Source organism: Diplodia corticola (genome assembly GCF_001883845.1).
Source record: "Diplodia corticola strain CBS 112549 chromosome Unknown scaffold89, whole genome shotgun sequence".
NCBI classification, from domain to species: domain Eukaryota; kingdom Fungi; phylum Ascomycota; class Dothideomycetes; order Botryosphaeriales; family Botryosphaeriaceae; genus Diplodia; species Diplodia corticola.
In genome coordinates this window covers 54,591-79,897 of record NW_017971568.1, presented here as the reverse complement: position 1 = coordinate 79,897, position 25,307 = coordinate 54,591, and the positions used below count along the sequence as shown (strand labels likewise).

Here is a 25,307-nt window from a genome sequence, read left to right as displayed (position 1 = left end):
CACAACACCCAACGCCAATGCCTCCCCCACCGCCAGAAAAAGAAACACCACCACCACCACCACCACCACCCTCCTGGCACACCGACCCCTACTGGCGCCACCCCCGCCGCCTCTCCCCCGCCCAGCTCCTCGTCCACGACATCGTCCGCCTCGAGCAGGAGCACGTCAGCGAGTACGCTCCTCATCGTGCCGGTCGGCCCGACGCCAGCAGCACTACTAGCCGTCGTGGTCCGGCGCAGCTGCTGGAGATCAAAGAGGTGCTGACGACGGCGGTGGCGGCGGAGGTGGGGCGGCGCGGTAAGGATCGTTTGAGGGAGGAGGTGGTGGGTGCGGCGGCCGGGTTGCTGGGGAGGGCGGAGGCGTGGAAGGTGGAGGGGTTGGTGGGGGAGTATGGGTGGATGGCGGGGTTGAGGGGGGGTGGTGGGGATGGTGGGGACGGTGGGGACGGGGGTGGGAGGGAGTGTAGATGGATGTAGGTGGTTGCTCTCTTTGTCTTTTCTTCGATGCGTTGGTTTGGGGGGGTTTGGGGGTTTCGTGGGGCTTTGATTAGGACTGTTGGCTGATGGGCGCGTTGTCGCAGTCATATCTCTAGCAAGTTTCCGGAGTATCTGGAAGGAGTGCGTGGCGCTTTGCCTTGTCTTCGTTTTTACGCGGTTGATTGCTGACGAGGTTGTGTTTTTCAGTGCCTTCTTGCGTTGTCGGATTGGAGTGGGGATCCTGCGCGCGTGGTTGCGTCGTTTCGCAAGCTGGAGCACTGCATTTACCAGAACGAGCGGTTCTCGAAGCACGGGCGGTATTTCTCGCCATTTTTGCAGCGCCTGGGGCCGGAGTGGGACGACAGCGATGAAGACTGCAGTTATCCGATGCTGATCAGCGTGCCGTTCCTGGATTGGACGGTCCAGGGAGAGCCGCCTCCACTTCGCTTCCAGATCGATCCGAGAGAAGGTTTCCAGTCCAGCAGCGGATCTTCGCACATGCTGAGGTCTATTTTGCAGTATTTCTACCGGTTGGAGGACACGAGCGATCGGGAGAACAGCCAAGTCTTTTCAAAGTATAAGCCGTGGACCACCGACCGCGACCTTGACTTGAAAGTCCGCAGTTTGTACGGCCACTACCCGTGCGGGCTCAATGTGGACGAAGTCTGGATCCTCGCCATCGATAAAAGACACATCGTGACTTTCTCGAGCAATCAAAGCTGGAAGTCTCGCTGGCCACCTCTGCAGCTGACTTCCAGAATCGCCGAGGTCTCCTTCCGCGGCATCCGTAACAACTTCTTCCGCTCCGAGCAGAACCCGGACTATACTGCGATGACACATACTGTAGCGTGTCTCAGCGGAGCAGTTGGGATATTACATAGGAGCTTTTGGTCGGATTTGAAGCTGTGTCTAGTCGACCGCTATGCTGGCTATCTGGGCCACTTGGTACGTCTACGCCCGTGGATTCGGGAAAACCGCAAGAATATCTGACAAATAATGGAACATCACAGCAATACCGTCTGCACCGTTCGCCAAGCACAAGACTTGTCATGGACCTCCTGCAGGTACAAGAAGAGCTCAACATCATCATCCAGATCACCGAGCAACAGCTCGACATCATCACCCAACTCCAAGACACGCTCGACGCAGCCAGCAGCCACGAAACCCTCTCCCCCAAACGCACACCCACCAAAAGCCGACGACCCCATCCCCGCGGCCCCCCAGCCCGCCACCACGCCGGCGCCGGCGCCAACGCCGACGACGACAACCCCCCCCCCCCACCAACGACGCGGCCCCCCCCCTCCTCCTCCCCCCATCCAGCAGCACCCGCGCCACCTACCGCCAACTCTCGACGACCCCGTCCGCCCCCGCCCCCGCCCCCGCCCTCTCCTCGCCGCCGTCGCAGCTCCGCGAATCCCTCGCCCGCGAACTCGCGGACCTGCGCTCCCTGCGCGACAACAGCAACGCGCTCGCCAACCGCACCATCCAGCTCGTCAACATCCGGCTCGAGGACCACGGCAAGGCCATCCTCGTCTTCACCGTCGTCACCGTCGTCTTCCTGCCGCTGTCGTTCGTCACGAGCTTCTTCGGCATGAACTTCGCCGACATCCGCGACATGCGGCAGACGGCGCAGGGGCAGACGTTTTGGGTCGTGGCGGCGAGCGTGACGGTGGGGGTGGTGGGGGTGGCGGCTGGGTTGGCGTTTTGGGGGGGTGAGGTGGTGGAGTGGGGGATGGATTGGAGGGAGGGGAGGGAGGCGGAGAGGAGGAGGAGGAGGAGGAGGAGGAGGGGCGGGGCGGCGCTGGTGCCGGGGGCGGGGTCGGACGCGGGCGGGTTTGGGGTCTCGGGTGTTGATGGGGCGGGCTGGTGATGTGGGAGGTGCCGTGCAATTCAGCTCGTTGCCCGAAGAGACGATGGAGTTTGACTCCTGGTTTGGAACTTGGTTGTTGTTGTTTAGGGGGTTTACCGGCCTGAGGATTGTTTGGATGTGTGGCAATGTCTCTGGTCGGAACCAGACTTTACGCACATGAGTTTAAACTTTGCCTCCTCGTCGATCATCATCCTGCGGAACTTAGGCAAGGCGGCCAAGGAAAGTAAAAGAGCTAATTGCGTATCCAGCACGATGCCTCCAATATCTCGCTCGCCTGTTCTTGACACGGCACGGTCGCTGCGGGCAAACGTGATCTAGAATGGCGACAAGCTGGGGCGGGATGCGTTTGTCGTACAGCAGGCTCGGCATGCTGTTTTTGTCTCAGACATGTGGTCGCTCGTGACCCATGTGCCCCTCTTCAGGCTGAAGCTTTCGAACAAAAACACTTCTCTGCGTTTTCCGTGTCATGCCGGTAAGCGCTTCGCTAGACACACCTCAGCAAAGCCCCGTTGTCTAGGCTTGGAAACCTGCGCATGCCCGGCGTTGTCAGCGTCGTTGTTGAACGGGCTGTCGCAGCAACTGAGCAAACTCGCCGGCCGGTTCGCGGTTTAAGTTGTTTGCTCCCCGCTTCCATCCATGCACGCCGCTGCTGATTCCACCTTCTTGTTCTGCAGCGAAAGGGCCCCACCGCCTCAGCTCCCATGATATAAGCAGCATAGTCAATGGGGCGCCACTGAGAAAACTCCATCTTCCGCCAGCTTCCGCCACATCTGTTACCACTCGGAGTTCCACACCACGCGGGCAACAATGCTCCGCAACACCTCAACCATGATCACGCCGCCCGCTTCCCCGCCCACCGCTGCGGCGGCGACGACGACCACGACGCCAGCTTACAAAGCGTACCTCCGCCCCACGTGGTTCATCCAACGCGACAGCGGCGCCTACGTTCCTGTCATCCCGGTCGACGAGCTGCCGGCGTCCGTAAATCTAGCCGAGGCGCCGCGGTGCCTGAAGGACGACGGTGCCCAGGGAATGAAATTCCTCGGGAAGCTGCCCTTCAGCGGGCAGACGTACAGTCTTGTCGTGGTGAGTGGACATGAAACGAAACACACGAACTTTTTGACCGAAGTGAGAGTGCTGACGTTTGCAGAAGGAGCAGCAGGAGCACAAGGACACCGCCCGGGACAACAGCCACCACCGCTCCATCCGCTACCCGCTCCAGCACCGCACGTACTCGCAGACGTCGCTGCGGCCGCTGCTTCTCAGCGAGGCCTGCTCCAAGCCTCGAGCTCCGCCTCACCCAGCCACGACCACCAACACCAACGTCGATGACGCCGCCCCGTCTCGTCGCGACACACCGGTACGTCCTTCCCTCACCCCCGCCACGCTCCCTCTTCCCCCAATTCACTAACACTATCCAGCCCGACCCTCGCCTCCCTCCCTCCGGCCGCGAACCAGACCCCGCCAAAAAGGAATACTGCACCTACTGGATCCGCACCGGCGAGTGCGACTTCACCCAGCAGGGCTGCCTGTTCAAGCACGAGATGCCGGACCTGCGGACGTTGAGGGAAAAAGTGGGTGTGGGTGCCGTGCCGCATTGGTGGCAGATGAGATGTGCGATGGCAGAGAGAAAGAAGAGGGTGGGAGAGGAAAAGGAGAAGTGGGTGGGGGAGGTGCCGGGGTGGTTGGTGGACAAGATGGGCGAGGTGGAAGAAGAGGACAGCAGTGATGATGAGAGTGTAGTCGGGATGGTGAAGAGTCGCGCGACTGTTCCCAACACGGTTGGTACGACGAGGGTGTTCCGCTCACCGGACCATGCGGTGAGGACGACGAGGAAGGAGGAGGCTGAAGAGGAAGGCGCAAACGCCGCGTCGCACCGCCTTATAAACGACACCATACCGTCGTTACCGGCAGACACGGGTCGTCAGAGATCGCAGCAGCAACAGCGCCGCAGCCATGCCCTCGTCTCCCGCTTCGACGACACCGCCTCCTCATCCTCTCCCGTCTCGACACCCCTCCCTACGCCCCCCACCCCCACCACGCCCTCCATCAGCAAACGCCACCACACCTCCCCCGCCACCCCCCGCCCCCACGCCCGCAGCATCAGCGACGCCCAAGCCGACATCGCCCACCGCCTAACAACCACCCACCACCACCAGGTCCACCACCACCGCCACCGCCACAGCACTACCCCAACCATCCCCGTCCCCACCCCCAGCCCCAGCGCCCGCCCCCGCACCCACACCCACACCCGCCGCCGCGAACCACTTCCCACCACGACGAAGCGCCACACCCCTTCCTCCGCCCTCCCGCAGCTGAAACGCCACTCTTCCCCCCTCACCACAACCACCACCACCACCAGTACTTGCGCCTCCCCGCCGCCGCCGCGTCGCAGCATCATCGTCACATCCGCTTCTCCTCTCCCCGCGGCTACGGGGGGGCGGCAGCAGCTTGTCGGGCTGCGCGCTTCGAGACACGCGGTTGGTGGTGATGACGATGACGATGTGCCGTCGTTTGAGCCGGCGGCGGTGGCGGTGCTGGGTGTTAGGGGGCCGGGGGGAGGAGGTGTTGGGGCTGGTGGTGGTGCTGGGTCTGCTGGGGGTGGGGCGAAGAGGGGGAAGGTGAGGGTGGCGGCTGCTGGGAGTGGTGCGGGGGCGACGAGAGTGCCTGTGCCGATGAGGGTTGGTGGGGGGATGGTGGTGGGGTGAGGAGGAGGAGGAAGAGGAGTGGGGGGGTTTGAGGGATGGGTTTTGTGGTGGTGCTGGATGGGTTACGTGTATAGGATGCGCTTGCTGTTTGGTGGGTGCTGGGTTTCGAGGGTGTTTGGATGGGTGGTGTATATGGTGTTTCTCTTTTTTTTTTGTCTCTTGCATTCCAATTCCGATGAGGGTCAATGACGAGTACAGTGAAATGAGAACACTGCTCCATATTTCTACGCCACTACTTTACAATTTTATCGCAGAGATCAGTGACGGAAATATCAAAATATATAGACTTCGCAGACGAAGTGATGGGGAGTAGAGTGGACTGTGATATGCTCACTGTGCAAGAGGCAGTAAATGGTAACCCCGAACTTACTCGAGTAGAAGCAGAAAAAAGAGTCCAACGGGTAAACGATATAGCAGAGGAGCATGTGATGGATTTTTGAGGTGAGCGACGGAGACAGGACAAAATCGCGAGTGCACCCGGGAGTGTAATGAAATGCTGCTAGAGAAAGACGATGGTGGTAGATATATACAAACTCCACATTCAATCCAAGCTTATATCAAACTTCCTCTCAGAACCGTCCATGTGGGGACCGCCAACAATTAGACGGTCATTCTCGCCACTGCATATGTCTAACCCCACAACTGAATCCATACTTCCTGAATGTAATTCCTTGAGAAGGGGGCGTCCAATCTTCTACGTCCCAGTCGTGATCTTCATGTATAGTTGGTCTGACTTGCCGATACTCGTCAATTAAAAGTGTTGATAGTCGTCTCCTTTGTTGCACCCAACGTTCGTGATCACCGCTCGGAATGACTGATGACATGTACCCTTGGCTTTTTTCCATGCTCATCACAAAGTTTACAACATTGAGCTCCAACTTCAGTGGTTCAGATGGATCGAAATCATTCCTGCGTCTCGCTTCCACATAATCCAACATAGCGCCTCTTCGTGCTAGAAGTTTGGTCAGCCGAGCCTCCCAGTGGCCTTCAGATAGCGGGCGATCCTGCTCAAGGCGGGAGCTTAGTTCATCTTCTTCTTCACGTATTTCCTCCCAATCTTTGTATACCGACTCCATTCTTTGGCGACGATGCTGCCAGTAGTTTCTCCGTTGCTGCCCGTTTCTTGCGCATGGTTCATCAAATGGAGCCTCGTACGAGAATTCCTCGTGGGTTAACATGTAGCAGCACGTGTGTGTTATCCCAATCTCTTCACTCCGTTGAAACCTGTCCAGCTCTTCGATGAGTGATAAGATGACTTCGTTTCTCCCGCATAGTTCAAGCATTATGAATAGCTCTTGAATCCATACGAGACAGATATTGAAGTTTCTTTTGAGAGCCCATGTCGAAACGAGTGCCCTCATTGGTGAGCAGCCTTGAGGCGAGCAGTAGCATCGGCAGTTATCTCTTTGGGTCAGGTTGCCGCCCGCTAGAAAAAGAACTGCCACCGTCTCCATCATTCGGGTGAAATTCTGGATGTCCCAAAACCGAATGATCGGCATGTGAAGTTCTCTGTGATAGTAGACCGCTTTGAATGTGTGATGAAGGGCAGTTTGACCATTCCAGTCAGTGTCGTTGATTCGCGCTCCTTTGACCAGAGCTTTTCGCATCAACTCGGGGTCCAAAAACCAGGCAAAGATCATCAAAGGCGTATAGCCTTCCTCACTTGATGATGCATTGATGTTGAAGCCGGAATAGCCGAGAAGGGATTGTGCATGCTGCGAAGATGTCGCATAATGCAAAGGGTCAAAGCCCATTTGTTTGAATTCATGCGGGTGTTCACCAGCAGAAGCTGTCATCCTTGATAGGAGATGGTCGATCGCTTTCAGGTTCCCGGAACCGAGGTCAACTCTAGCGAATAGCAAGGGCTCTACGACATCAACGAGAAATCTTGACGGCGAGAGCTTCTGCATGAAACAATCTACGAGATGGAGAAGTGGCCTTTCATCTGAAGCTGTTAATGCAGGGTTTAGAGAGGGTAGATAGGGCCAATTCTGTGGACAGGCTGGAGGAAATTTTGCTCCCGCTTCAACGAGTATAGTGATGGAATCGAGATAACCATATTGGAGTGCGCAGCAAAGCGGGGATGTGTCGTCGAAGCCTCGAGAGTTGATCCCAATTTTGTAGCCACTTTTCAGCAGCAAATCTAGTACGGGTGGCCACTGTACCGCCAAGTGGAGGACCGTTTGCCCTAGAAAATTTTGGGTCAGGTCTAACTGCTGGTTTCTCTTGAGATACTTCTTGACCTCATCCAATGCGCCAATGGCAACAGCTTCGTGTAATGGCTGGTACTGTCCAATGTCTGTATGAGCTTGTTAGATCACAGCAGAGGTCTTTAATGAAGATAGCCATACCGATTTGAGAGCGGGAAACTTCTGTGAACATTTTCAATAGCCAATAGTCGGTAGAATGGCAATGAAACCCGATTGTATTCGGGTAGTCAATTGGTGGCAGGCACCTTAGAAGTTCCAGATCAAGTTTTCCATGGACAATTGTGAAGATGGAATCCCCTGTGCCTTTCCAGGTAACCCCTTGTTCAGTTAAGAACTTTGCCAATCGGACTTTTGACTGATGATTCGCTGAGGTTTTGTATCGGTCGTACAGCACCTTGACACACTGTCAGCGCCCTGGCGACCACATTTGCGTAGCCTGTTGGGCAACAAAACATAAACTTACCTCGAGGTAACCAGCTCCGAATTCTGTCGAGTCTTCAAAATCGATGACACCGCAACTGCGAAGAGTTTTCAACTCCACCAGAGTTTCCTCGAAGGTGATCTCGTCGGCGAGGCATCGGTCGATAGCGGTAAACCCTGGGTAGCCCCGTTTGACAATGTTCTTTAATTGAAGAAAGCACGCAAGTGAGAGGCCGTTGGCCCAGCTTGCCCCAAGACTGAGTTGAACACATTTCCCAAGGATTGTAACGCTTTCGACATATCGCCGGCCGGAACAGTTGCAGGTGATGGGCTGAGCAGCCGGCACAATGCTCAGTATGCGGCGAACCACTCTGTGGCAACGGCAGGGACACTCGCCTATGGCGCAGAGTCTTCCATTGTCTGTACTCTGCCGACGAGCGTTACGCCTTACGTTCGGAAGGAAGTCCTGCGCCATAGAGGGAGTGACGGCTGCACTTGGATCCGGCGTTCGCTGCATCGTTTGTTGGCTTTCCTGCGCCTCCCTGGCCAAACGCTGCTCCTCAAACAAGAATAGCAACTTTCGGGTATTTTGTTCCGTCTCGCGGCAGATGTGAAGGAGGATGACCTCTCGGTAGTCGTTCAGATCGTCAAGAATCGCTTTCACTCGACTGTCCTTGAAAAACGCCCGAGCGGCATTCATCGTCTTGCTGAACGTTGAAGAATTTGGACCAGGCACCAAGGACGCGACAAGGCTGTCCAATTCCTCTATGCGGAGCTTGCAGCTCTCGAGAACCTCGTGCAACAGCGCCTCCTCTTCCTCTGAGCCATCTCCGGCTCGTGTTGCCGTCTTGTCGAGGGCTTTGATGTTGCTGGCGAACAGTTGTAGTTGCGACCGCAGCCTGACGAAGGCGGCATTGCCGCGGTACTGTTTGATGCGATCAACGAGCTTGTTGCAGGCGTCGATGACCTGAATGACTGAAGCGCCGATGCTGAGGACGGCTATGAGCTCGGCGCCTGACATGGTGGGAGATTTGAGAAAGCCCGTCTCATGGCGAGGCCCAGGTGATGAGAAGAGTGAAGAGGCAGGCTCCAGTGCGGAGCAAACATCAAGGTGGGGAAGCAAGGCTGTAGGCATCAGCGAGGCTTAAGTGATGACAGGGATTATTACCAATTGTATCCTGCCAACACAGCCTTGGTGCGACAGCTGGAACATTGCAGAACAGCAGCCATCATCGCCGATTTGGAACGCATGAATGGCTCAGATATTCCATACCGAGCTATGACGTAGGAGAACATAAACGCCAGTACCATCAGGGAGACATAACTAGTTGATCAGATCGCAACTTAAGAACCACACCTTTAACAATGCAGAAACACAAAGCTCAAATTGATATCTAGCGCAGTCTGGGTAGTCATATTGCTGGACCACACCATGCAGAGACCCACCCCAAAAGGAGGTCAACGGACAAATAGAGAGGGAAAAAAAAATTTGGAGACAGAGAGGTATGAAGCACAAAACAGAGGGAAACAGAAGTATCCACCAGGTCCGGTTAGGCAGCAAAAGGAAGAAGTAGAAACCCCAATCTTCTCCCGGTGTCGCTCCCAATTATTCAATCCCAAATTTAAACCGCAGCAAAAAAGAAAAGAAAAAAAAAACACCGTTCATCCCATCCCATCCCTTTTCAACCCCTTTTTCCCACCAGCTCATGACGTTTTCGGCTCCTACCAGTTCCTTATTTCCTACCATTGAACACGTAACAAACTTTCCGTAGCGGACAAGACATTCACATTGCCTCTCCATCAAGGCCTGGGACGCGGCCCGATAATCGGCCTCCGTCCACCGAACCCAATCCCGCTTCCCACCCTGTTCTGGCTATCGCCACCGGTGAACCCATATTGGTTGACATCCCAGCTCTGGCCGGGGTTGCTGCCCGCGCTCGCGTCACGCGGCGTCTCCTTCAAGCGCTGTTGGCCCTCCTCCCACTCCTTCTGTCGTTGGCGCTCTCTCTCCATCTCGCGCTCCAAGAGCGACTTGCTGGCCCAACCGCCAGCCTTCGTCTTCCGCTGAGAGGCAGCACGGCGCTCGTCTTCCGCTGAGCGCTCTGCAGCAGAAGTAAATCCAATCTCTGAGGCAGCAGTGTGACGCTTTGCAGGCGGAGAGAAAGGAGCGGGGTTGGACGAGAGGAAACGGTCGGTGCGGTTTGACGAAGGCGGCGAGATGGGAGAAATGGGAGACTTCGGAGTCTTGGGAGACTTGGCGGACATATAATCTGCAGGGTTAGGTAGAGGCCGAGGGGAAAGAGGAGGAGGAGAAGCGGTAGCCGGATCCGGAAGCGGACGCGAGGGGAGAGCTGGAGCTGCGCGGTTATGTTCATCCCACTGTTGGCGAAGGTATTCGCGCTCGTCGCCTGCCCAAGATACATTACTTTCAGGGGGGGAAGGGGGGCGTGCCGAACCGGGACGAGACCCGTGGATGCGCTCCTCGCGCTCGCGTTGGTATTGACGTTCCCGTTCCTTGGCTTCGGCCAGCTGTCTTTCGAGGTCGGCTACGCGCTGTCGTTCGGCTTCGAGTTCCGGGTCGTTGCGGCTAACTTGTCGGCTACGGGGTTTGAAACCTTGTTCGGCTTGGTATTGGGTCAGGAACTGGCCTCGGAGCCTAGCGTCGCTGTTGGCCCTGGTGTGCTGTGTCTCCTTTTCGAGTTGCTCTTCAGCCTCTCGTTCTTCGCGTAGCCTGGCCTCCTCGTCTGCCTTCCACTTACGCTCCTGCTCCTCCCACTCACGTTTTTGTTGTTCGACCTTCAGCTTCTCCTGCTCCCGTTGCTTGCGGGTCTCTTCTTCCCACCGCCGCTCCTCTTCGGCCCGGGCCCGGCTTTCCTCCGCTCCACGCGTCGCCCGCTGCTGTGCATCAGCCTCCTCCGCCTGTTTGCGCTTGCGCTCCGCCTCTGCCTCCTGCTCTTTGCGCTTGCGCTCTTTTTCTGCAGCACTGGGGACATGGGGCGCTGCCGTGGTAATCTGTCTCCTCGCGCCGTATACCACACCTTGGTTACCTGCGTTTGCGCCACCCATGTAACCTGTTCCAAACACCGTTAGCATTCGGCCGATACATGGATCATCGCTGTACTGACCGTATTGTGCAATGTTCCATGCTGGCGAGGTCACACCCTCGTCATTTCTCCTGCTCCAGCTGCTGGTAGGGCCAGGAGACCTAGCCCCGCTCGACGAATTCGAGCCACCGGTTCCCGAGGGGCTGAGAGCTCTGAGCGGCGGCGGCTTGGCTCCGCTGCCAGTGCTGGCATTGCTCAGCCCCCTGTCACGTCCCGGCAACCCCGGCGACAGGCTGCCGTTGCTCTTCTTGGGCCCGATGCACGTGGGGAACTTGGCCGGGTTGAGGGAATGGGCAATACGACTGAACGAGGCCAGGCATTGTAGGACTTGGGCGGGATCTTTCTTCTCGAACAGGTCGACGGTCAGAAAGCGGTCGTGGGCGTGGAGGCCGATGGGCTGCTTCTCGCAGGCCTTGAGGAAGTGGGAGATGTTCTCCATCTGCATGAACGGCATGGCGGACTTCTTGAACTTGATGCCGGGCGGCGGGATGGCGAGGTTGGCCAGTCTACGCAAAGAATGTGTCAGCCTAGAGTGGCGCGCGGGGAATGCGGTTTGCGCCGGGGAGCGCAGGGCGCACAGGGAGGGAGCGGACGTACTGGCAGAGAATGGTGCCGTCCTTCAAGGCATCCATGAGGTCGCCCGGCGGCAGTTTCTGTCCCAGCGTCTCTTCTATCCATGTGGTTGTCTCATTGACGGCGGCGGGATCCTTGGCCTTCTGCATGCGCAGACGGCGCATATCCTGGTCGAGACTGCTGACGCTGGCCATGGTTGCGACGGAGAGGCATGCACTTGGGAGCGATTCCGGGAGAAGAAAGGGTGAGGGGTGCTTTTGAGGGCGAGAGATTAGGAGCGTAAATCGTGGCTCAGGGCCGTGAGAAGGAGGGGCGTTCCTTGGGCACGGCCAGGGATAAGCGTAAAGTCGTGGCCAGGCAGCTAGTGCGGATCTTGGGCGGGAGCGGGCGGCGGGCGACGCGATGTCGGGCGCAAGATATAAAATCCAGGACGTCACAGCAGTCGCGTGGCTGGGCGCCTGGCATTCTACGGCCTCTGAGACGTGTGCTGGCACTGCGGCGGCTGCTATGCCCCCGCCACCGGATTTCACGGCTGGGCGGCGCATCGCGCTGCGCGGAATGTCCAGTTTCGCGCCCTGGCCGCGACTTCCCCTTGGGGGGGCAGGCAAACGTCATCCTGCCGGAGGCGGGCGGCGACGCGGGCGGGCGGCGGCAGTCTTCGGAGGCACAGCGGGCGAGCACGAGCTCCGCCGACGCTTGTCAAATGCATGCATCACCATTCGCCGCGCCGCCTTCTGCGCTTTCCAACGATGCCATCCTCGCTCCAGCATGCCGCAACCCGGGCGCCTCAGTCAGCTGTGGTTTAAGTGGAAGGCCCTCGACCTGCCTTGGCGCAGGCAATGGCTACGTGGTACGCTCCCACCCCAGGCATCATCCTCGTCGGCGCAATTTGGCAAGGCTAACAATTCTCCCCAGGCGCCGACCTGGCCGGCAACACCTTCTGGGAGTTCAAAGAAACCCGTGGTGCCCAGCGCTTCCGTCGCATAGTCAAGTACAGCCGTCGTACCCACTACGGCGACGTTAATTTGACCCGTACGTCTCCTGTCTTGAACCAATTTCTGCCCTTCAACGCCACAACGTCCACCCCTATATCATGCATCGAGGGTCGAGACGAACCTGGAAGCGAAATAGCACACTATTTGGGCATATGCGCCACTCTAGTGTAAACTTGCGCCAGGGCGGAGTGGCACCCATGAAGTCGCAGACTTCCTGGCAAGTCGTTCTTTGGAGAAGTCTGCCATGGAGCCTCCCTGCCACTGCAGCCGCGTAGCGAAGCTCATAAAAAAGCTCGGGGGCGCGCGCGCGCAAACACTGACCATTTCGCTACCATGCCCATTTCGCTTCCCTAAGCGGTACACTATATATATGCACGGCCGATCCATAAACGCTAACGACGCCCTTATTAGCACAATGGATCCAATGGCTCCGTCACACTCGGTCCGATCCGCCCACCATCGGCGAGCAGCAACTCGATGAGGTCCGACAGGCGCAGCTGAAGCAGCTTGCAGCCGCAGCTGATGCCCGTTGGGCCGCCAAGCCCTCCGCTCTCGATCCACCGCCGCAGCCTCAACCCGCTCCACAGCCGGAGCAGCGTGATACGGCAGCTGGCACATCACAGACGGTGTTTGAACAAGCTCAGGGCGTCCGCAACGTCGCTGGCGCGCCGGACGAAGTGAAGGCCAGCACAAAGGGTCAGGAGAACGTGGATAAGGGGCGTTTCAAGGGCGAGACCAAACAGAAGACGCCTGGACCGTGGGAAGAGGCCAAAAGTCAGGAATGGCAGCCAGAACCCTGGACGCCAAAGCTCGCGCCAAGAAGGAAGTGAGAGTGAGGGAATGGAAGGTGTGGGGCAGTGCGGAGATAATAGACGGAAAATTCGGCGTTTGAGTAATAAAGTACCAATCCACGCTCTTGAACATGCCAATTTTTCTTTGGAGATATCCATCCTTGGCTGCGGTCTTTCCTCCGCATCCAATCAATGTTCTAAGATGGCACGATCGGTTGGGTTGGCTGAATAATTATGTACCTGCTTTATATCCTAAATCCGGCAGGTGCATCATGGAAGCCAAGAGTCCTAGTGCCAATCTGCAGCACACTTACATGGAGGGGTAGTGGGATGGTCTATACAACTTCAAGCCTTTTATCCTTATATCTTCTCTTAACTCACGATCACCATCAATCTCCTCTCAATTCAGTCATCGATCACCAACCACGTCCCATCAAATCGACCCGTCCACCACCACCACCACCACAACAACAAGAACAAGAAGAAGCAACCCACCACCAAACACCCCAACCCGGACCTCCTCCACAACCATGTCAACCACCACTTCCCCCTCCCAGCCACCGAACTCCATCCTCCTCCTCGGCGCCGGCGAACTCGGCTCCGCCATCCTCACCTCCCTCGCCACCCACCCCCACCTCACCAACACGCACCTGACCATCGCCCTGCGCCCCGCCTCCCTATCCAACACGTCCCGGCTGTCCGCCCTGCGCGCCCTCGCCCCCGCCCCGCGCCACCACGCCATCACCTTCGCCGGCCTCGACCTCGCCGGCCCCGCCGCCGAAACCGACCTCACCGCGCTCATCCTCTCCCGCCCCCACGCCGCCGTCATCGCCTGCACCGGCTTCGCCGCCAGCGGCAGCGGCACCGCCTCCACCGGGACGCAGACGCTGATTGCGCGCGCGGTCCTCGCCGCGGCGCGGAAACAGCGACAGCTTTCTTCCTCGTCGCCTTCGTCGCCGCCCCTCCGCTTCTTCCCGTGGCAGTTCGGCGCCGATTACGACACGACGGGGCCGGAGGCCGCGGGCGGGCTGATGGCGGAGCAGTGCGGGGTGCGGGCGCTGCTGCGGGAGGAGGCGGCGGCGGCGGGGGTGGAGTGGACGGTGGTGAGCACGGGGATGTTTATGAGCTTTGTGTTTGAGGAGTGGTATGGGGTGGTGGAGGGGCTGGGGGCGGCGTTGCGGGCGGGGGGGCCGGAGCCGTTGAGCGATGGGGGGAGAGTTGTTGTGAGGGGGTTGGGCGGGTGGGAGACGCAGGTCACGCTGACGGATGTGAGGGATATCGGGCGGGTGGTGGCGGAGCTGGTGGCGGAGCCGGCGCCGGTGCAGGGCGATGGTGGGGGCAGTGTGGTGTTTGCGGCGGGGGAGACGGTGACGTATGCGCGGTTGGCGGAGGTGGTGCAGAAGGTGGTGGGGAGGAGGGCGGAGGTGCAGAGGGAGGAGTGGAGTCTGGAGTACTTGCATGCGGAGATGGAGAGAGACCCGAAGGATCAGACTAAGAGGTATCGCGTGTTTTTTGGAGAAGGCAATGGCGTGGCCTGGGATAAGGAGAAGACAATCAATGCGGAGCGGAACATCGACTCCATGGGGGTGGAGCAGTGGCTGAGGGAGAAGCTCAGCATGTGAGCGGATAAACAATTCCATCAGTATTGATAGTCTTGGCTTAAAAAAGAAAGCTCTCTGCCTTCAGCTAGTATACTCATTAAAAGAAGACAACGGCCTCCGTTTTGCTCCACAATGATAGTATGCGCCGCATCCCTACTTTTCTTCTTTTCCGCCGAGTCTCCTGATGCCCTCCTCTGAGTTCTGATGACCTTCCTCAAACCCGATGGCTTTCGCCAAGCTAGACGCTTCGGTATATCTCCTCCTAGCCTCTGAGATCCTGCCTTCCATCTCTGCAAACTCTCCAAGATTGTGAGTGGCAACGGCACATGCCATATCACACTCTTCATCGCGCTCCGGGGGCGCAATAGTAGACGCAAGATTGACGGCCTTAGTAGCCCATTGACGAGCTTGTTCGGTTACAGGTGGTAGAGTGTGAAGCGGTGCCGGGGTAGAAGGGTTCGAAGGCGTAGTGGGAGGGGAAATTTTGTTGGCAGACGCACCAAATCCAGGAGGCGGGCGCTGCTGTATAATTGATATGGCGAGGTTGTTCATAAGCGTGGCCGCGTGGCACGACTTAGGATTAGCGACAGTAAGTGCTTGAAGGAACAAAGGGGTGGCAAGATAGTGCTGGTCCATCGCTTCATAGTGGTGTGCAAGCGCTGGAAGTTGTCAGTGCTGATATCCTCTTGAATGCGATGCAACGTTCAGGGTGTTTACCTTCCATCGACGCGCCCATCTCTTCGTCGGTAATCCAGTCACCCTCGCCCTCCTTTACGCCCTCTTTTTCACGCCTGATCTTTTCTCTGAGAACAGTCTCGACGGCCCAGATAAGCTTTTCTCCCGCCTTTTCAGTGTCTTTAATGTACTGATTGGAGTACAGATCACCGAGCTTAACGCTAATGCCAATCGTCTTGCCGAGCACTCTTGTCCTCTTGCCGTCGTTCCAGTGTTTGTCGCCAAATTCGTCGACCCATCTCAGACAATCCCTCCTCACAATCTCCAGGATATCAATGGCTCGCTGGTAGTTCTGCAGCTGCTCGAAGAGTGAAGCAAGCTGGAACTTGATGCCGAGCACCTCGTTGCTGAACGGGTCCATGCCCTCCTCATCCGCGGCGGCCAAAGCTTCGCGATAGTATTTGATTGCTAGCTTCGGATCTAGAGACCTCTCTTGGCTGAAGTATAGGGCGCGACGGAGCTTCTTTGCGACGGGCTCGGGGAAGTTGTGGAATGCGCCGACGATGTAGTAATGGTAGACATATGGTGCGTACATGAGCACACCGAAGCCAAACACAATGATTGCTGAGACAACAGTCATCGAGATGGGATGTCTTCGGAAGAGAATCTTCGCGCCTTCGATGGTCGATCCATTGCGACGGCCAAGGCGTGACGACGACGACGGTGGAGGCAGGCGTGGGCGCGTCGGAGTCTTTGTCGTGAAGGTGCGGGCGTTCGCGGTCGCTGGAGGTTTGGCAGCTGGGAGGCGCCGGGCACTCCTCAGTGCTGTTCTACAAGCTGCCCGCGAGAGCATGGTGGATGTCGTGGTGGCTTGAGAGACTAGCGCTGGACGTCAAGTGGAGGTTTTGTTCAGCCTTACGGTCGCGCCTGCCCTGAGCGCGGATCCCGGAACTCATGCGTCATCGCTGCTGCCGCCTTTGACGTCCGCACGACGCTACCAAAAGGCAGCAGAACCACCAGACTCCCGCGTCGCATTTTCCTCGCCACCTCCGGGCAAACCTACTATCGAACAGAAAATGTGTGGAAGATACGTTCTGAGACTGCGCCCGGCCGAGGTGCGCAAGCAGCTTGAGCAGTCGCAGATGCCCTCCGAAGAAGCTCCAGACGACGATCAAGTCCGGTCAACTTACAATTTTGCTCCTAGCTACAATGGAATCGTCTACAGAGCTGAAGTGCCCGATTCCGGTTCAAGGAAGTCTGATAAGAAAGACGAGAGCACAGAAAATGTCCCGGCCGCCGATGAAGCCAGCACATCACAAGATACTAGGTACAAGCTGCAAGCGATGAAATGGGGTAAGACAACCATGATTTGTTGTACGCGTAGAACATCACTATGTCAGCGCACTCGAAGGAGGGCCGGTTCAAAGCGTGTTTTCTGAAATATATCGGCCACTGCGACTTCGTGTGACTTCGACTTCAAGAGGCTATCGCTGATCACCTTGCAGGTCTCATTCCATCTTGGATGAAACGCAAGCCGGATTACGGTTCTATGATGAAAACGATCAACTGCCGTGACGACTCGCTCGCCGAAAACCGGGGCCTTTGGAACTCGATGAAACATCGGAAGCGTTGCATCGTTGTGTGCCAGGGCTTCTACGAATGGTTGAAGAAGAACGGCGGCAAGGAGAAAGTCCCCTACTTCGTGAAGCGAAAGGGTGGGCAGCTGATGTGCTTTGCGGGGCTGTGGGACTGCGTCAGGTTCGAAGGTACAGCATGCGGGTTACATCACTGCACGACTGGGCCGCCGCTAATCTGGACGTGCAGGATCGGAAGAGAAGCTCTACACCTACACGATCATCACCACAGATTCCAACAAGCAGCTCAGTTTCTTGCACGATCGCATGCCTGTCATCTTAGATAACGGCTCTGAAGCACTCTGGAAGTGGCTTGACCCTGGCCGTACCGAGTGGAATCGAGAGCTGCAGTCGCTTCTCAGGCCCTTTGATGGCGAACTCGAGTATTACCCCGTCAGCAAAGAGGTGGGGAAAGTTGGAAATGACTCGCCTTCCTTCATTGTCCCAGTCGACTCCAAGGAGAACAAGAATAACATTTCAAACTTCTTCGACAAGCAAAGGAAAGCTGCTCAAGGTAGTGGCGAGGCCAAGGTTGTCACGCAAGAAAACCAGGTTGCTGGCGCGAAGATTGACAAGCCCGGGCACGTCAAAGGTGAGGCTCGTGGCACCTCGGACGAAGATGGCACGGAACACAATGCACCGTTGCCAGCTCCCTCTGGGAACGGGGACAAGCGTGGTATCAAGCGGGAGCACGAAGACGCAGACGACAAAGATGAAACGTATGGCTCAACGCATGGCTCACCGCCGCCCCAGAAGGCAGCCAAGACAGGCGGCCAGGCCAGTGTCTCTCCCGAGAAAAGCAAGGCGAACGACTCGACCAAGCCAGGCAGGAAGACGAGAAGCGCCACAAGCAACGGCACTACACAAAAGAACAGGGGGGCGACCGCGGGCGACGGCAGTAGGAAGATCACGGCTTTCTTCGGAAAGTGAGATCAGACGGGTAAAAGAAGAGGCGGACCGCCGAGGACCCTGCAGATGGGAAGCCCACGCGCCGTTGCTCTCTTGCTAAGCTAACGTCCAGCATGCACGACGCATGGCACGCTGGTTTGGAGGGAGACAGCTCCGGTGCCCAATTGCAAACGCGCGTGTACCTGACGCGCAAGCACGGGTGCTGCGAGTGCGTCGGGGCGACTTCTCCATTATGCATGTCAAAGGATGCTGTCTGGCCCAAAGCGGCGCGGGTTACTGGCGGGCGCCAATTGCGGTTCGTGTTTGAAGGGACAGAGTCATTTATATGGTCACGGGTCTGGACGCATCGAACGATCGGATCCGACAGAATGGCATCAATAGTTTGCTGAAGGCTCGAGATCCGTCGCTGGGCAGCGCATGGGAAATTGCGCGCATAGGATCGGGATCTCGGAGGGGCGCGATTGGGCTGCGGGTGGAGACTTTGCATGCTACGGGGGGGTGAACCGGGGCGAGGATGGTGAAGAAGAGCGGGTTGGTGGTACAGAAGGTGAAGCATTGTACATATGGGGGCAGGGGGACCGATGAGGGCTCCGGGCTGGCGACGGGCAGGCGCTCGTAGTGGAAATGTAGGCGTGCGGCGCCGTAGAGGGGCCGACGGGTGCTCGAGTTGGCAATAATCCCAGGGCGCTGGAACTGGTGTCCCTCTTTTCTGCGTGGCGTGGCTCGGTGAGGCGACGGTGAGCAGTCCCCTGCCGGGAGCGTCTCCGGTTGCTGAGTCTGTTGCATCGGTCTTCGGGGCGCGCGCTCTCGTGTGGGTGCCGAAGTGAGGAGGACATGGACGGGGCATGCGACAGGCTGCCCTCCCCTGGGGAACGACGGAACGACCCTGGCACCCAGGTATCTCTGTCCTCGACGGGACGCTGTTGCAGCGTCTCCTGGAGGAGCCGCTCTCGGCCAGTCCAATGGCGACGGCAAGCCGGCGGCGGCGCAGAGAAAAAGAAAAGCTGCGTGGCAAAGCGAGGCAAAGCGAGGCCTTCGGTACGCAGGCGTGGAACTTATCACTTCTGCAAGGCCGCGTAGCGGGTAGAGGCCGGAAGCAGGCGGCTCCAAGCGAAGGGAGAGGGGCAGGCAGGCAGGGCAGGCAGGGCAGGCCGCAGGGCATGTTGGTACAAAACGGCCTGTGGCGGTGGCCCGCCCATTTTGCACATCCCACACGCATGCGCACTCGAGGCCCGCGCGCTTATGCCCATCGTCTGCCGCGGCGAAGGCTGGCAGAAGCATCGCAAGAAGACGCGGCGAGTCAGCGCCGCCACGCCGTCGCACTGTGCCGGCCGCTCCCTGTCAGCCCTGCTCTCACTGCAGCGACGCGGGTGCCAGACGTTGCCCACTCTCGCGCCTCTGCTGGAAATTTTCCACAGCCCCGTCCAGCGCCGCCTGGCCCCGGAGCATCAGCGTCCAGTGCGACTCGACGCTTAGGGCCTGCCATGATAAACACTATGTGACCGCTGGCCTGGTTCGGCGTCGATAGCCTGCTTCTGTCCTGCCCCTTCGCTGATCCTTCTCCAGCGCCTCGCGCTATTTGTTTGGCCGCGAAGCCGTTTCTCTCAGTCCGCCGCGTTTCGTCCTGCCTGCTGCTCCCCGGCTCCCCGGCTCCCCGGCATGGCCTCGTCGTTCTTTGCCGACCTGCTTGCTCAGAAACAGCCGCAGTTCCAGACTCACCGGGCCCTCATTGCCGTCGGCCTGCAGAACGACTTCTGCTCCTCCGATGGCAAGCTGCCCGTGACGCAGCCGCCGGGCCTGCTGGACCGCATCACACGGCTCGTCCCGGTCTTTCGCGAGCATGCCGGCCACGTTATCTGGGTCCGCACCGAGCTGGATCCCAACAAGCCCGTCGACGATGCCGACGATGCCGACGCCATCGTGACCGGCGCCCCTGACGAGACCCCCGGCCCCGAGGACGACGGCGGCAGCGCCGCGGATCTGGCCCAGGATGACCTGCCGTCTGCATCGGGCCAGCGCCGCCGCCGCCGCGCGACGGAGCTGCTCAGGCGCCTGCAAGCCCGAGCTTGGGACGCCGAGCTGTGGGACGCCGACGCCACGCAGGAGGACGAGCTGTTCCTTACCCGGGGCTCGGGACGGCAGGTCTGCGCCGCGGGCAGCCGGGGGGCTGACTGGGCTGACGATGTTGCCGGCGAGATCAAGCCCGCCGACACGCTGATCACCAAGACCCGCTACTCGGCCCTCAAGGACACCACGCTGCTCCTCACCCTGCGAGCGAAGCTGATCACCGAGCTGTACGTCTGCGGCTGCATCAGCAACATCTCCGTCTATGCCACTGCAGTCGAGGCCGCCCGCCATGGCATCGAGATCTACCTGGTCGACGATTGCGTCGGCTATCGCCAGCTGAACAGGCACCGAGAGGCCATCCGGCAGATGAAGGAGTACATGGGCGCCCACACCATCTCCAGCACAAATCTGATCGCGCAGCTTCTGGCAAAGGCGGGGAAGGGTGATTCTCCTCGTGCTCGCAAGCCTACCGCCGATGACGACTTGGGTGCGATGCTGAAGAACCTCAAGCTCCAAGACAAGGACAAGTCTCGCAGCAGCCGCTCCTCTCCGCCGAATCAAGCCGAGATTACGAACAAGCCGGCCCCTGAGAGCGCCGTCTCCATCTCGGCCACCCCACTCGAGGTGGCGGACGTGGCGGACAGCGACGATGCGCTGCTAGATGAGACGGCACTGCTGCTGGAGAGGCGCTCCATGCGCTCTAGACCCCGTGTGGAGCCGCAAACACCTTCGCGCAGCTCAAGCTCGGTCAAGTCCAAGGTACGAGTGCGTCGGAAACTATCTCAAAAGTCGCAGTCGCCGCCGGAAAAGCCGAACAGCCCGCAGAACCAGAGCGAGAAGGTGACGGCACCACCGTCAAAGGGCGGTCAAATAACAGTGGCCTGCGCTGCGAGACTTGCCGGTGGAGAGAGCAATTCTCACGAGACCCTAAAGTCGTCGACGTCGCGGCCTAGGACGCCTCAATCGACAGCAGATGGCGCAATAGTCTCACAGATCGAAACTGCCGATTCTAATTCACCTAGACCTTCAACCACGCGACCGAGGAGGAAGGTCCAAAGCCTGGCTACCCTTCCCACTTTGGGCCCGTTCGACAAGATCGGTGAAGGCGATTCACGACTTGTGATCGACTTCCTACCCGAGTCGCTACGTGCGTCTGCAGCCCCGGAGAAGACATTTGAAGAGGTCGTATTCCACAAGCTTTACAATGAAGTGCGGTGGCAGAAGATGCTACATAATCAGGGCGAAGTGCCTCGTCTGGTGGCCGTGCAAGGCGAATTGGGGGAGGATGGCTCGATGCCGGTCTACAGACATCCCTCGGACCAGTCCCTCCCCCTGTTGCATTTCTCCCCTGCGGTGTTACGCATACGAAAACAGGTTGAAGAGCTCGTCAAACACCCTGTCAACCACGTCTTGATCCAGCTTTACCGAGACGGGCAAGACTACATTTCAGAGCACTCTGACAAGACACTTGACATTGTACGGGGCTCCAGCATCGTCAACGTCAGCTTCGGCGCACAACGCACCATGCGCCTCCGCACCAAGCGGTCGGCGAAGTCTACTCAGCCTGACTATGAGGCCACGACCGTCAGACAGACACAACGTGTACCGATGCCGCACAACTCAGCCTTTGTTCTGGGCCCGCAAACGAACATGCGTTGGCTACACGGCATCAACGCCGATAAGCGCCCTCCGGAGGAGAAATCTGGTCTAGAGAAAGATTTCGCCGGCATGCGCATAAGCCTCACGTTCCGTCACATTGGCACTTTCCTCAGCAGTGATTCGAGCAAAATATGGGGCCAAGGCGCAACGTCCAAGAGCAGGGACCTCGCCAAGCCCGTCATCAACGGCGACGAGAAGAAGACCGAAGACCTCATTCGTGCCTTCGGGGCGGAGAACCATGCCACCGAGTTCAACTGGGAGGAGACGTACGGCCGCGGGTCCGACGTCCTCCACTCCCAGGACCCCCCTCCCGAGACACCGACCTTGTACACGTCGCACAGTTCCGTCGACAACCAGGCCGTCCGGCTCTACCTCGACGCGCTGGGGATCAAGTACAGTCTGGTCGAGCCGCCGCCCGTGCGGCACAGCGACGACTTCGAGCGCCGCAACATCTGCCTCCGCGACACCGACGCCTCGAACACGGAGGTCTGCGGCGCAACCCTCATCCTCGCATACCTCAAAAACCACAACGTCCACCAACCGCAGCAACCCACTCGCTCCGCTCCCTCTTCTTCCTCACCAACAGCCGAGCCAGACGACTCCTCCCCCCAACAACAACGCCGCCCATCAGAAGGCGACGGCGGCGGCGTCGTCGCGCCCACCCGCGCCGCCGCCGCCGCCGCGCAGACATATCTCCTACACGCCTCGCACCTGCATCGCCTGTGGGCAAAGTACCTCTGCGCCACCCACACCGCCGCCGTCCCGCAATCCTCATCCTCATCCTCATCCTCCTCTTCGCCGCCTCCATCTTCCGCCAACGTAACGACAACACCATCACCCCCCACCATCCCACCCGACCTCTCCCGCGCCCTAAGCATCGACCTCGCCGCCCTCGAAGACTCCTGCGCCTCGACGCGCCTCCGCCGCGGCCGCACGAACAGCGGTGGCGATGCCGCGGACAAGACGGCTGGGTTGTCGTCGTCCGTCTCCCCTTATCTGGCTGGCGACGCGTTTACGGTGGCGGATTGCGCGGTGTGGCCGCTCGTCGACGCGCTGAGGCGGAGCGGGTGGGAAGGGTGGAGCGACGAGCGGTGGCCGGAGTTGGGGGCTTATTGGGGGGCGTTGAGGGGGGCGGGGGGGGATGTGAGGGCTTTGGGGGGGGGGGAGGGGGAGGGGGGTCGCGGTGGTGATGACGGGAGCGAGGGGAGGGATAGAGGGGATGGGAGGGACGGTGGGGAGGGGCGGAGTGTCGATTTGTGTGGTGGAGGAGTCGATGACAGCAGGCGGAGATAGTAGGGGGGAATCAGTGAGGCTGGTGATGGGATGAGTTTTTTGTTTCTTTTTTTTTTTCGTTTTGTTTCGAGAGGCCTGTCTGAGCATGAGCTTTTCTCTCTCTCTCTTTTCTTTCCCGAATACTAGCGATGCATGGGTTCCGTCCCGTCCCCGTCCCTGTCTCCGTCCCTTTGGCGAAGTTTCCTCTGAGCAAACGACGGCTTGTGATGGAGTGTTGTCAGGCATCCTGTACCTCGTCGATGTCTGAGTTCGTTCTTCTTTCTTCTGGTTCTTCCGCTTTAGCCCTGTGTTCGTTCGTTCGTGTGTTCGTTTGTTACTTGGTTCTCTTTTTGCCTTTGATCCCTCTGTAGCTCTCCCACACGAACTATGGACGTGATGCCCTCTTCGTATTGGGGTAGTTCGAGCAAAAAATATTCTGACGGGGATGCAAGGGTTAATACAATAAAGATAATGTACGAATACATCAGACATGGTTCAACTGTGAGAACGCAATATCTCTATTCGGGAGGCGCTAGAGGGAGACTCGCTTCATGTATGTGTTGGGTACACGGACGAGAAGCCGAGGGCTCAGTCGATAGCAATCCCGGCCCACGTTGGGTATGTTGGAGCCAGGAATGTTCAAGAGTAGGAAATAAGGTATAAGAGACACGGATCAAAGAACAGATTTGCTTTATTAATCGTTAAGCGTGGCTATTGAACAATATTATCTATCAAGTGTTGGCATTCTTCGTCCTTGAATACAAGTACCGATGCTACTACCCCGGCGTCTTTTTTTCCTACCTATGTCGTTGGGGTGAAAATGGAATATGGTTGAAGGGGTATCATCTACAAGTCTTTCTTGCGCTTCTTTCCTGTTAACGCCGTATTACCCAAGTTTGTGTGTGCTCTCGCTGCCCGTGTTGCGTTCTCCACTTCCGACTTGCTCGTAGCCTCGTTTCACCAATCTCTTTCTCTCTCTGCATATTCCCGCACCCTCCTCGCCGATGCAGAAAGTCCATCTCAGTACCAACCACCCTTTCTCCCCCGGCCACACCAACCCAGCGCATCCCTCAATCCAAATCGACCACCCCACTCCCCCCTTCCTCATCCTCATCCCGCTGCTGATGCCGACCCCGCTGCGACGACGACACCCTCGCGCTCTTCTTCCTCCCCTTCTCCCCCGGCTGCTGCCTCTTCGGCGGCGTCTTCACCGGCTCCTCCGCCGCCGCCCGGCCAAAGCTCCAACTGCTAAAGCGATCACCCCACGTCCTACTCCCACCGTCCCGCATCCCCCTCGCACCGCCGCCGCCGATGGTGCTGCCTCCAGCCTCGCTGCCATTGAACGACGCGCCCGCGCCGCGGCCGCCGTTGTCTATCCACTCGACGTCCTCGCTGAACAGGAAGGAGGCGTCCAGCGCGTCGGCGGGTTCGTGCTCGGTGGGGGCGGCGCTGTTGGTTACGGAGGGGGGCGCTTCGATGAGGGCGCGGCGGGGGCGTTTGCGGGAGCGGGGGGCGGCGGGGGGAGGGTCGGTGGATTGTTCGGTGGTCCAGCGGGCGATGATGGCGTCGTCGGTGGGGGAGGACATGTTGTGGAAGGAGGCGTGGTGGTTGCAGCCGTCGCAGGTGAAGGAGGATGTGACCTGTGTGGGTGGGTTAGGTGGTGCTATTTGGGAGGGGTGGTTTTGCGTCATGGTGATGGTGGTGCTGGTGCTGGAAGGGCTGGGCTCGGCTGGGCCAAGAAGGGGGAAAGGGTTGGGGCTTTTTAAACGGAGATGGGGCGGGTTGTTGTTGGCGAGGCAGCGGTTGCGGAGGGAGGCCGTGAGAGGCGGGGAGGTCGTGCTAGGGTTGGGCGGGCAGAAGTTGGGTATGGTACGTACCTTTAGCGGGTGCAGCATGAAGCGCAGGCAGGGACATTTGGGAGACAGTAAGGACTCCTTGTGGTTGCATGACCCCCGCGGGGGCGTGTAGTTCATCTGCTTCCAGATGTTCTGCTGGGCGTTGGACGGCATGTTGGTTGGGTGGTGAGGGCCACGAGGCGGAGAAGACGCGCGGGTGGGCTTTGGTTCTGGTCGCGGTGGCTGGCGGCCGCCAAAGAGGCCGGGGCTCTATCGATACGCGCCAAAACCCCGGCCTTGGCGCCCTGCTCGCCGCAACCTATCGCGAACTTCGTGAGCTCGCCGCCGTCGCTCCTCCGAGCCTCACCCACTTCCACTCTCTTGCTCTCCACGCCCTGCGCTGCCGTCGTTGAGTCGCAACCATGCCGAAATATAAGTCCCCATCCCCCAATTTGCTGCGCATACCTACTGACTCTGCATCCACTCTTTTGTAGGTCGCCGCAAAACC

General features: G+C 58.7%; 10 protein-coding genes across 10 annotated transcripts; 6 read left to right on the top strand and 4 right to left on the bottom strand.

Annotated features, from left to right (window-relative positions):
* Positions 1–580: 580 nt before the first annotated feature.
* BKCO1_8900029 (mg2+ transporter zinc transport protein) lies at positions 581–2,346 on the top strand (the record flags this gene model as incomplete). Its single annotated transcript, XM_020279708.1, has 4 exons — positions 581–617; positions 684–1,421; positions 1,487–1,540; positions 1,633–2,346. Coding segments are annotated over 4 exons (1,543 nt in total), but the record flags the coding sequence as incomplete, so codon positions are not given.
* Positions 2,347–3,153: 807 nt separating this feature from the next.
* On the top strand, positions 3,154–5,054 carry BKCO1_8900028 (c-x8-c-x5-c-x3-h type zinc finger protein; the record flags this gene model as incomplete). The annotated part of the gene is made up of 3 exons (XM_020279707.1): positions 3,154–3,432; positions 3,497–3,706; positions 3,768–5,054. The coding sequence occupies 3 exons, from the start codon at positions 3,154–3,156 to the stop codon at positions 5,052–5,054; spliced, it is 1,776 nt and encodes a 591-aa protein (XP_020125429.1).
* A 608-nt stretch (positions 5,055–5,662) lies between these two features.
* On the bottom strand, positions 5,663–8,705 carry BKCO1_8900027 (ankyrin repeat protein; the record flags this gene model as incomplete). Its single annotated transcript, XM_020279706.1, has 3 exons — positions 5,663–7,353; positions 7,406–7,658; positions 7,728–8,705. The coding sequence occupies 3 exons, from the start codon at positions 8,703–8,705 to the stop codon at positions 5,663–5,665; spliced, it is 2,922 nt and encodes a 973-aa protein (XP_020125446.1).
* A 779-nt stretch (positions 8,706–9,484) lies between these two features.
* BKCO1_8900026 (calponin domain-containing protein) lies at positions 9,485–11,555 on the bottom strand (the record flags this gene model as incomplete). The annotated part of the gene is made up of 3 exons (XM_020279705.1): positions 9,485–10,755; positions 10,810–11,294; positions 11,386–11,555. 3 exons carry the CDS (start codon positions 11,553–11,555, stop codon positions 9,485–9,487), a joined length of 1,926 nt encoding a protein of 641 aa, XP_020125445.1.
* A 574-nt stretch (positions 11,556–12,129) lies between these two features.
* BKCO1_8900025 (nadh:ubiquinone oxidoreductase subunit) lies at positions 12,130–13,186 on the top strand (the record flags this gene model as incomplete). Its single annotated transcript, XM_020279704.1, has 3 exons — positions 12,130–12,211; positions 12,277–12,393; positions 12,768–13,186. 3 exons carry the CDS (start codon positions 12,130–12,132, stop codon positions 13,184–13,186), a joined length of 618 nt encoding a protein of 205 aa, XP_020125448.1.
* A 491-nt stretch (positions 13,187–13,677) lies between these two features.
* On the top strand, positions 13,678–14,769 carry BKCO1_8900024 (2 hydroxyisoflavone reductase; the record flags this gene model as incomplete). The annotated part of the gene is made up of 1 exon (XM_020279703.1): positions 13,678–14,769. One exon carries the CDS (start codon positions 13,678–13,680, stop codon positions 14,767–14,769), a length of 1,092 nt encoding a protein of 363 aa, XP_020125447.1.
* Positions 14,770–14,901: 132 nt separating this feature from the next.
* BKCO1_8900023 (tpr domain-containing protein) lies at positions 14,902–16,276 on the bottom strand (the record flags this gene model as incomplete). Its single annotated transcript, XM_020279702.1, has 2 exons — positions 14,902–15,407; positions 15,466–16,276. The coding sequence occupies 2 exons, from the start codon at positions 16,274–16,276 to the stop codon at positions 14,902–14,904; spliced, it is 1,317 nt and encodes a 438-aa protein (XP_020125428.1).
* A 223-nt stretch (positions 16,277–16,499) lies between these two features.
* On the top strand, positions 16,500–17,987 carry BKCO1_8900022 (uncharacterized protein; the record flags this gene model as incomplete). The annotated part of the gene is made up of 3 exons (XM_020279701.1): positions 16,500–16,776; positions 16,929–17,189; positions 17,248–17,987. 3 exons carry the CDS (start codon positions 16,500–16,502, stop codon positions 17,985–17,987), a joined length of 1,278 nt encoding a protein of 425 aa, XP_020125427.1.
* Positions 17,988–19,625: 1,638 nt separating this feature from the next.
* On the top strand, positions 19,626–22,985 carry BKCO1_8900021 (isochorismatase family protein family; the record flags this gene model as incomplete). The annotated part of the gene is made up of 1 exon (XM_020279700.1): positions 19,626–22,985. The coding sequence occupies one exon, from the start codon at positions 19,626–19,628 to the stop codon at positions 22,983–22,985; it is 3,360 nt and encodes a 1,119-aa protein (XP_020125444.1).
* Positions 22,986–24,034: 1,049 nt separating this feature from the next.
* BKCO1_8900020 (uncharacterized protein) lies at positions 24,035–24,973 on the bottom strand (the record flags this gene model as incomplete). The annotated part of the gene is made up of 1 exon (XM_020279699.1): positions 24,035–24,973. The coding sequence occupies one exon, from the start codon at positions 24,971–24,973 to the stop codon at positions 24,035–24,037; it is 939 nt and encodes a 312-aa protein (XP_020125443.1).
* Positions 24,974–25,307: the final 334 nt, after the last annotated feature.